Source organism: Amblyomma mixtum, chromosome 1 (assembly GCF_055824585.1).
Source record: "Amblyomma mixtum isolate Tamu chromosome 1, ASM5582458v1, whole genome shotgun sequence".
Classification (NCBI taxonomy): Eukaryota; Metazoa; Arthropoda; class Arachnida; order Ixodida; family Ixodidae; genus Amblyomma; species Amblyomma mixtum.
Window position 1 is genome coordinate 315,269,219 of NC_143012.1, and position 10,920 is coordinate 315,280,138.

General features: G+C 49.2%; 1 protein-coding gene across 1 annotated transcript; it reads left to right on the forward strand.

Moving 5' to 3' along the window:
• Positions 1-378: 378 nt before the first annotated feature.
• Positions 379-6,700, forward strand: LOC149372538 (uncharacterized). The gene is made up of 3 exons (XM_089586614.1): positions 379-428; positions 3,231-3,452; positions 6,556-6,700. Exons 1-3 carry the CDS (start codon positions 379-381, stop codon positions 6,698-6,700), a joined length of 417 nt encoding a protein of 138 aa, XP_089442740.1.
• The last annotated feature ends 4,220 nt before the right edge of the window (positions 6,701-10,920 follow it).

Sequence of the window (10,920 nt, forward strand, 5' to 3'; positions counted from 1 at the left end):
GCGGTGGCATCGCGAAACTATTCCTGCGCTGATATCCAAAGTCTCCACGTGCCGAACTAAACGTACTGCATAGGCTGCGTTGGGCATCAAAGTCTTCTTCTAATGACGACGATGCGCTCTTACAAGCAACCAGTGTCGTCTGTTCGGTTCCTGACTGGTCAACGCCAATCTCAGCGGAGCGCACATAGCACAGCAGTAATCATCGCCATCCTTCTGTTCGCGGAGAACTGGAATTCGTACAGCCAGCCCCATCGCCACTGCCATCGCCAGGAGCAGCAGCAGCAGCAGCAGCAGCGCAGGGCCGACCGGCGGCTCACGACCGCTGTCGGCGCGGTCCTGTGGGCTGGCCTGTACTCCGATGAAGGCTGCGCCGCCAGAATGCCGCGCTACTTCGTGGTCGTCTGGCCTCCGCCCATGAGGTTCTCCTGGTGCGCCCTCCTCTTCGCTTCTTGTATAGCACGCATGCCTGCATGGTGGTCGTGGTGTCGATGCGCGCGGGAGTCGTTCGAATAATACGTGTTTAGACAACACTTATTCATTGAGACGGCATTCGTCTCGAAAGCAACAGATGACAATGTCGTCAGAAGATTACTCCTCAGCGCAATATTTCGAGAGTGTGGTCCATGTGTTCATGCCAATGCATGCATAAACGCACAGAAGAGCTGAATGAAATTTCGGCTGGTCAGACATTATAAAAGAAACGAAGAGCCGCAGTTAATGATCCGATGACTGGAACATAGCACTCAGCGTCGGAACAGTCTAATGCCGACCTCCACAGAAGGGCTGTGTCCAGATCAGACAATTCTTTCCCCGCGTTCCGCTCGACCCTCTTCTTTTTTTCTTCATTCACGCTTATTGTTAGCCTCAGTTGTCTCAAGAGATCGATTAGGCGACATTGCTTCTCGGTGTGACGCAGAAAAAGCCTTCATCCTCGAGCGGAATCAGAATCATTGCGGCGCACACAAATCAGCTTCGTTTCCTCCTGCCTTAGACAATGCGGCCATAGCCACAGCTTGAGAGCAGGTTCGCCGTCCAAAATACAAGAAAATTGTGCGTCGGTGGCGAAGGGCAAAGGGAAAGAGTGATAACGTGTTAACGGCGAAAATTTAAGCTTATTTTGACAAATTACTGCGTGCGCGTTAAAAACAAAAATATGAATGCTTTATGTGCAGGAATTATTCCTTTTTAAAATAATTTAATACGTTCGCTAGTCATACACCACGTGCACTCAACTCACCTATACCGAAACTAGCTGTAGTTTTCTACTTAAAGGCATGCGCGGCGGCAGAACCAAACCAAACGTGAAGTCGAGCGCGCACATGATTTGCTTCATGGCCAAACCGAGAACCGGCTTCAGCTTCTGACTGAATTACAGTTGAACCTCGTTATAGCCCGAGTTGACCGAGCTTCCAAGAGGAATCATCATTCATTCGTTATATCCATTATTTCCTTACAAACTGTTCTTATAACGAGGTTTGACTGCATTAGTGTCAAGCTAGAGGCTTAACCGTCGCAATTTATTTATTTTTTACTGTTTTGCCTAATAGCGCCGCGCGATCCCCCTACCTTTTTAATTGATACCGTTAGACTTCCCAGATCCGCTGTTTTAAAGAACTCAGTATTGGCTGCAGTGCTTCTGTATACGTCTGCACCGCATTTGGCCGTGAAATCTGCCAGCCTTGCCCCGATATAATGTCGCCAGTATCGGTGGTCCTCATTGAGACTCCGCGGCAGCGGCCGCTGCTCTGTAAAGATATGTCATTACGATACGCTAATTTTATGAGGTACAATAATTGTGGGGCACAAAAGTTCACCTTAAGAGTATGACGCGATAGCGTGAAAGGGTCTCTTGGGGAGACCCCTGGCGCATCTTTTCTCAGACATCGGTAGGCTTGATGCCATCACGTACTGCTTTATTATACATCATAGTCAATATTAATTGGTGACGCTAATTAGTGACTCTAATTACTTAAGTGTTTGAGTAGTAGAATTCGTCTGCTGTGTAGTGTTAGGTTCAAGGAATCCATTTATCCCACTGAACTTACCTTCCTCACTGCTGAAGAGGTAAGGCGCCCGGCTCCCGACTCAAAGGACAGCGGTTCGATTCCACTTGGTCAGCTCTTTTCAGCGAAACTGGTTTTCTACGCCACTACCCTATCGGCTAATCAGAATATTCAAATCACGTCAGCGCCAGGTTCCCGCCCAACGGGGCTTTCAACGCTATCTCGTTAGTATACGTTTTTAGAATACCGTGGACCTATTAGTGGAGACGTGTATTGGTGCACCGGACGCCTCCTTCGCACGCGCAGTATTCCTGCCCTTAAAACGCCTAATAGCTGCTCAGAGAATTCAGCCCTTGCAAATGGCGCCATATTGTTCACAGACCCATGCGGAAGCTGTTGGAACGACAAAATTCCGACGCGAGACGTTTTCCTCACCGGTGTACTGTCGATTCTAGAGGGGCAACTAGACAAAAAAGGATGGTCTGCCTTGCCCCTTAAAAAGAAATCTGCAATTGTTTTCTCATGTGAATTAAAAAAACTGCCGCATCACCAGCCGGCGTCAAACGATATCTGCTCAAGACTGCTCAAAAAATGAAAGAACACGGACATCAGTGGCTCCAGCGTGCCATCGATAACGTCACAGATCACGGGAAACGCTTTCTTATCTACTAAACTCCGAAAGTCCTCCACTTCGCACTATGAACCGAAGCTTCCCAAATGGTGTAGCAAAACAGCGTTAACTTGCACTTCCCTACAAGAGCATAAGGTCATGGTGATCCGGCTGCCACCCAACGCCACTTGTGGTGGATGCACATGCGGGACCAAGTCACAGTTCTGGCCATCACGTGGTCACGTCACGTGTCTCAGCCGCGTTCAATCGCACCCGCGTGCTTCTTGGTAGCTGGCTGCAGGTCTGCTGACGACACTATTGAGGCTTCACTGCCTAACGTAAGAGAGATTTAGCGTATAGAGACGTGTTAGCTGAGACGTATGCCGGTTTACCGGACGCCGGCTGTGCACGCGCAGTGCCTACCGTTAAGCTACAGTCAGTCGTTAGCTGCATGCAGCTACAGCGCGCATGCGCAGATATCAGTACGATTTGAATGACTGCTACCGTAGTGCTATACCACCTTTACCGACCTCAACTGAGCACGCGAGGGTAGCATGGTGCATGGAAACGCTGCAGCTGAGTCTAGAGCCGTGCCAAGACGTGCTGCTCTCTCGCAGGTACGTGGTGACCCGACGCAACGCGGAGAACTTCGCGCGCTCGTGGTTGTCGTGGCTGCAGTGCCAGTGGCTGCCCGAGGAGCCGGACCCGTTCTGGTCGGCGGCCTCCACGTGCGCCTGGGCGCTGGCGCTGTGCGACGGCCGGCCGCAGAGGACGCTGCTGTCGCTCGCCGTCGAGATGGAGGTCCTGAGCAAGCCCGCGCTCAGCAGTCGGATGCCCTTGTACGACTGCGACGCCTGAACCCGTCCCGCTCCCCTCTCGGTACCAGCATCGGGGCGAATGTTGGCGCCAGCTGGAAGAGATCGGATGGAGGCGGTGGATCGCTCTCTCTGTGTAGCAGCCGAAAAGTAGTTTTTACTCTATGGCAGCCTGACGTAGGTGGTCGTCGCTTCTGGATGCAGAAAGGAAGAGGCGCGAGCTGGCAGATTAACGAAAACTGAAGGCTCCTTCTCGTGAGCAGAGCCAGAACTACACCCCGTGGAGATAGAAATAGCCGCTTTGAACAACACTGACGAATGCCGATTCGAGCGATTTGTTTTCACTTTCTCGCTAGGAGTATTCTTAGAGTCAGTGGTCAACTGCAGCCTATGAAAAGTAACTAAACAATTACAAAGAATTAATCGATTACTATTACGTTATTCTTCATCAATATTTTGTTAGCATAGCGCAAATGATACGCGGACGAGAATGCGCTGGTTGGCTGGCTTGATCTATGGTCTTTTGCACTTGATACAATAGTAATTTTACCTGCAGGCGTTTTCCAAACGTTTCTTCGTTACTTTTTTTTTATGTTGGCGTGTGAACTCAAAGTACCTCTCAGTACGCGCCGAAAGGAAGCGCGTTGCTTTGATATACCTTGCGCACCACCTCGGCGGTATGCAAAGCGCCGCTCTTCGCTGTTCGCGCTATGAGTGGACAAAGCCGAAGCTCTCTAAGCATGGCATTGGTTGGTTTATGGAGTTTAACGTTCCAAAGCAACTCACGCTATGAGGGACGCCATAGTGGAGGGCTCCGGATAATTTCAACCACCTGGGGTTCTTTAAGATGCACTGACGTCGCACAGTACACGGGACTCTAGCATTTCACTCCCATCGAAATGCGACTGCCTCGGTTAGGGTCGAACCCGCGTCTTTCGGGTCAGCAGCCGAGCGCCATAACCGCTGAGCCACCGCGACGGCTGAAACATGACATTCCGTTGTGTCGTGGAGCAGCGTGAAATGCGAAGCTGGGAACACAGGGATAGTCAAATGCAGGCCGCTCGGGACTGCATGAGCTGACACGCGCGCGCGGCTTCTCGACAACTCGACCTATGTCGCTGTAACGCGTAGGAATTCCACGCTAGACCAGTGCTCGCAACCAAGTTCAAGTTATGGGGTTATACCACAGGTTACAACTTGATTTTGGTAAAAACAAAAATGTAACAAATTACTAGTAAGTGGTTACTAAAATAATAATTGGATTACCGGAAACGTAACCTTACAAAAAGTAATTAATGCACTGCGGAACTCGAAGAAAACGTAATTATTGCAAGTAATTAGTTACTTATAACATGTTGCAAGTATGGCTTGGAGTGTTCATACAGTGGTGGAGTATTTGGGTGACATAGGCCACAAGTCCAGAAAGTTATTTTAGAGCATAGTGCGATCCCACTTAGCACCCTCCGCCCTCTGAAAAAAAATATAAATACAGCACCAAACGGTTAGTAGTGGCGCTCTGTACAATCAGCAGCGAAAGTGTACGGGACGCAATTGTGCGGGGAAAAAAAATTACATGCATACTCCATCCATTAATATCAATAATAATAGTCTAAGTCGCGATACAGCACCAATAAATTTGTACCGAGCTTAAAAATCCCGCAATCTTTTGCTGACTGCATGCACGCTGAAGGCTCCTGTTCGACAATTGCTCGATATTTGTGAATTACTATAGTATAGTGTTGCCACACTCGCAGGAATCGCCAACATCTTATCTTAACTGCCCACCAGCCCTCTTCGTTTGCATCTGTCTATGCTTCCTAAAAGAGTACAATACCAAACTATGTGTAAGACATTAGTATACATTGATCACCACCTGCTATTCACCTGTGGCTGCTAAGTAATTTACAATCGACTTTCTTCCCTCACTTGTTTCAATTTCAACACCCAAGCGATGGCTATAACGTCCAAGGTGAGTATAGGCCCCGTGAAGCATGAATAATCGCTCATTTGTCGTTTTAATTTCTTACACTGAAGAAGCAGCGATTATATTGCAGTTTTCTTCATGCCTCACGTGACCCATACTGACCTTCGACGTCACAGCCATCACTCGCTGTTGAAACCATAGGCGGTAGAAGATAATTTCATTTACAATTTTTTTACCGGTCCTATGCGAATACCACGGATGATCACTTTATTCTGTCTAACGTATAACTGCAAAAAAAAATAAGCTCAGCGCCACATCGAGGCGCTGTCCCATTGTGCATGCACTCGCTCTTACAAAGCGATCCTCCTTTCGCTCCGGGCTGGCTTCAGTGGCCTCACTGAAGTTTGCCCCAGGAGCCGGCTCAAACCGCAAAAGGTACAACTAACGCTTTACAAACAAATGTATATTACGCTTTACAAAGCAAAGCACTCAACACTGCCTCGGTAAGCCGGTCCCACATTTGCTTAAGACCATCACCTAGGAGTAATTCAAACATGTTTCCAAGCTTGAATGGTTTAGTTCATGAGCACACATACTTCCTACTCCGCATCTGCGATTTCTTCGTCTCCATGTATTGACCCAATGGACAGGCGTGACCAAAACAGGATACGTAATATATCTGGAAAGCACAAGAGTCGGCTCGTCAATTGCAATGGCTTTGCCGATAAGGAGACCCATACCCATGGAGACCCATACCCATGGAGACCCATACCCATGGAGACCCATACCCATGGAGACCCATACCCATGGAGACCCATACCCATGGAGACACATACGCAAGCACTCCCAAAAGACCGATGCACAGCGCTGCGGTAGAGAGATGCAGCATATTGGAGATGTACTAGCGGATACGTGTAACGGACTACTGGACTCCGACTGCGCACGCTTAATGTCCCATATTGCCCCGCCCATGCCACTGCTCGTGCTCAGCTGGCATCCAGTAAACCGGCATGCGTCTCCGCTAGTACGTCTCCGCTATGCTACTCGCACATCTCTTATAACTCTCGCCAGCTGAAAATAATACGTTTGTCGGAGATGCAATGTTTCGACTAAAAGGTAATGCTTTTAGTGCACAGCCGCTGGTTTCGATCAATGCAGTGGAAGCGACGTTTTTTTTTTGTTTACACTTATATTTGAATGCAGCCGCTGTGACCGGGAAGGCAATCTGGCGTGGCCCAGATCTGTTGCCCGAGGCTCCCGGAAATGGCGGCAAGACGTCACAGCCCTTCTTTCACCGCATCGCCAAGGGGAGCGGATATTTCACAACGTGTCGTTCTCTTTTGTATGAAACAACGCCGCCGCTCCAGGATTGACCACAAAATCGTGTCGGGCCACGACAGAAAGGAACCCGCACTCTTGGAGACAGTGCACAATGCTTTTCCGAGCTACCCGAGGCACTTGCGGGCGATTGCACCACAAAGCCTGAAAGCAGCGTTTTTGTGCTATGACTGCACAGTCGTGTTTTTGCACTCGAACGCACAAGGCTTGGTACAAAGAAGAGGCCCTTCAAACACGCAGCGATTAACTCTTGAACAAGCAAGCACTACGGACATAACATCAAAGACTGCGAACTTGGCCTTTGTGAGAAAAAAAAGACTATCAGTTTAAGGCTTGTTTCTCAAACTGGAGGAGTTCTTTCCTGAACGGCACACCTGCAGATGTCCTGCCAGGAGCTAGCGTACCTGATAATAATCTCAGGTGAACTAGAGATGAGCAAGAACGGTGTCACCGCCGTTCTGTGCCAATACTTCGACAAAGAAATTTCGGTGAGACCACAAAGGTCACCCTTTGCCTAGTTCGTAACCGGTGCGGGCGAGTGACCTAACAGTCCCACGGCTCACCGAGACCTCATATCGATTGGGCTGGCCTCACTGAATCTCAACGTCTTTGATTGAGGTTGAACTTAGATGATGTGACCTCGCTGAAATTTCAACGCGCACGGACTACCGCTCGCAACCTCACCGCAAATCCACTTGAGGTTGAAAGCTGAAGGACTTCATCCCAGTTGAATCGTCCGGCATTGCAGTCAGTTAACGTGATACTACAGGGCAGCTATGAATTATCCAGGATGCAAGGCGCACCTTATCAAAGTAATCAACATAAATATTAAACGATCCAGACGCTGCGTCGGGATCCATTATACTGCGATTTTTGTATTTGATCTATTAAAAATGAAAGGATGGACTGACGACGAAAGCCTCTTTGCTCAATGTCCTGAACAGTTTCCCAAAATTCGACTATGAGGGAAATCTGCCTCAGCGCTGAGGGTACCTTTTAATCAGCATGAAACAGATTATACGTGTACAGTACATTGTGACTTTCGCTTGTCCGATACACCGGCGTCCACTTCTATACCGAGTCCGCTCGTTTTTTGTCCTCCCGTCCCCATGTCTGTCGGTCCGCACAAGAGCACCTGTTCAAAGGTGAGCCTTGCCCTTAGTGTCCACCTGCGCTTATCCTGCCTACCTGTGCGCACGCCGGACGTCACACATGAGCCAAAATACCTTTTACAGCTAGCGCTGTAATGAATGGACTTCAGCGGGAGCCTTCCTCGTAAGTATTCGTCTGAGCTCAGCTGGATAACAGAGAGCCCCCGGATTTACAAGTGTAGATGACAACCCCGATAAACGTATGGAGCTGAGCTCAGTTAAGATAAACGCAGCACGGTGCTGTTGATCTGACCCGCAAGGGGTCGAAACCGGGGGCCAGGTGCTGCCGGCACCGCGTGATGAGGTTGGGGAAGGAGGCCCCGGAGCGTCGTCCTATAGGATGACGAAAGAAATAATTATACAACTAGAAAATTGCGCAGTAACAGTCTCACTTCTCGGTGAACACATCAACCGCAACGCGGAGAAGAGACAAAGCAGGGAGTGAAAGAAGAGAGAATAAGCTTCATTACTGCAGGACACCGTAATAATCCCGACCACCTGAGTTCCCACAGCACACGGGCGTTTCGCCTGCATCGAAACGATGCCGCCAAGGCCTGGACTGAACCCGAGTCCGGCTCAATAGCAAGCGCTCTAACAACTGAGACAAGGGGGGTATACATAAAGTGAAAGCGGGACAGGATTTTTTTTTTTAGGAAAAGAAAGAGGCAAAGGAAAGAAGAAAGGTTGAAGTGTCCTCAGCGGACACCTCAACCGCGCCGTGAGAGGAGGAATGAAGGAGGGAGTGAAAGAAGTAAAAGAAAGCGCGAAGGATGAGAGAACATAAGCGCAACTGCAGTCAGATCAGTGCACCTGGAAATCTTGCGGCGCACAGCGGCGGATGCAAGGAATGCACCCCTCATTTCCATCAAACGACAGTTTTGCTCAAATCCAGAGACAAACTAAGCTGGGGAAAGCTTACTGCTTGGAATCAGAAGAAGAACAGCCACATGTGACGATCAGCCAGTTATGCTTTTCATACAAGAGAGCGAATTTTTGGAAAAGTAAAAACAAATGGAGATACTATCTTCTAGCGGGTACAAAAATTTAGGAAGCCTATCTTGCTTTTCAGCGTGTGAACGATAAGACAGATGTTGCCCTGACTGTCTGTTTTAGAAATTTTGTTTTCGCTTAGAATGCCTATGTAAGAATGTACTCCGGATCAAATTTTCAACGTTCTGCGCTATTTCCCTTTTTGTGTCGAAGTTTCTAAAAAGTGGAACTATGCAATACCATGACAATAACGACTGGCCCGATCCAAAACGCTGTTAACTGTTAGGACATTGCGCCACAAATAGCCATCCATGGACCGCGGATCATCAGGATGTTCCGCTGGATGGTGTCACCCACACTTCGCGCACTTTTACGTGGGAAGCTCCGAGACACCCTTAGAGCGTGTGGGGGTAGCGGTCTCGGACTCAAAGGAGATGCCCTCGACTCAGCGTGGCAAACTCAGCGGAGACCAGCTACCAAGTGACAAGAGGTTTTTGGGCGTTCGGTGCCCAGCTTTCGCCGGTCGTAAGCCAGAGAATGGGTCGGAGCCAAAGGTTCACAAAACAAAACAAAGTTTATAAGCAAAGAGACGATACAGAGGATTACACAATCACTAGTACAAGCACCTGCAAAGTGATTAACAAACAATGCAACTCGGGCAGAGTTAAACTCGAGAGAGAATGCAATACAAAGGCAATATTGCACCTAAAGTGCACTAACACACGAGAGAGAGGTAAACAAACAAAACACAATTTGTTCACCGGGCACTGCGGCAGTCCGACGACCAGAGTTCCACGACGATGCCGTCCTGCAGACTGGCGACCGTTGCCTCGTTGGTCCGATGCTGGCCGAGTGGTGTTTTCCCGGGAGTCGAACGGGCGCGCTTCTTCGAAGCTTAAACGGCGGTCCGGACTGACTGATAGCGGTCAACGTCCTCTTTTATAGACCAGAATTTTGAGCCTGTCCCGGGCGCGGCCATTTTGCGCCGACTGGCGCGCCGCGGTGCGGGCGTTTCTTTGGGGACTGCGGGGCTGCGGCAGTTCCGCGGCCGCGCCTGCTTATAGCCGCGCTTCGGGCGCTAAAAAAACATTGTCGAGCATACTTCCGCTGCGTGGCTGTGTCGCAGGAAGTATTTGCGTTATTAAAGCGATAACACTGACGCGTTTTAATGAGTTTGACATTCAGGTTAATTGTGCCGGCGCTTAGAACGCGCTCGTGCTTATATCGAATTCCGTCTTAGTGCTCCACCGCAAAGAAACTTTTTGTTCAATATCAAGCATTAGGTGTGCGGATAGCATGCAGTTCCAATTCCCATGCACTCTTATTCCTTCCTGCCGGCCGGCCATAAAGCCCCCCCCCTTCCACAAACAGGGCTTTCTTGTCGCCGCGCCAGTTTATCAACAAATTACCACTGTGAGCTCCACTGAGTCGCAGCGCCAACAGAAAACAAATTTTGTCATGGTTTATACCACCCGGTGCATAAAAACGTACTTTCGCTTAATTTATCAAAGCTTGAATAGATATGAGCAGCTAATCCAGCTTTCACTAATTCTGAGGTCCGAAGTCGCGTTATTTTATTCAGGAGCTCCCGCCGCGTGTGAGAGCGTTGCGTAGCCGTTTGGATAAGTGTGGAAAATGTAATGAAATCGCGCATAGTATTTTCCTATGAATAAGGTAGATACCGCACCGCTGCAGTGGCTCAGTGGTTACGGGTCTTGGCTCTGGCCCAAAAGACGCGGGCGCGATCGCGGCCGCGGCGGCCGAATTTCGATGGAGGCGAAATTCTAGAGGCCCGTGTGCTGTGAAATGTCAGTGCACGTTAAAGAACCCCAGGTGGTCGAAATTTCCGGAGCCCTTCACTACGGCGTCCCTCATAGCCTGAGTCGCTTTTGGACGTAAAACCTTAATAAACCAAACCAAACTAGTGTAGATACTAACAGCAGAAAGATACTGCAGATAAACCTTTACCCCCAAAGATCCCTCTGACATGCGTGCGAAAAAAGCTGCTGAAATCGGTAGCGGTCGTGCTTACAATCCTGTGCATGAAATGTGTTCAATGGGAACAAGAGCAAGCTCAGCGTAAGGATGC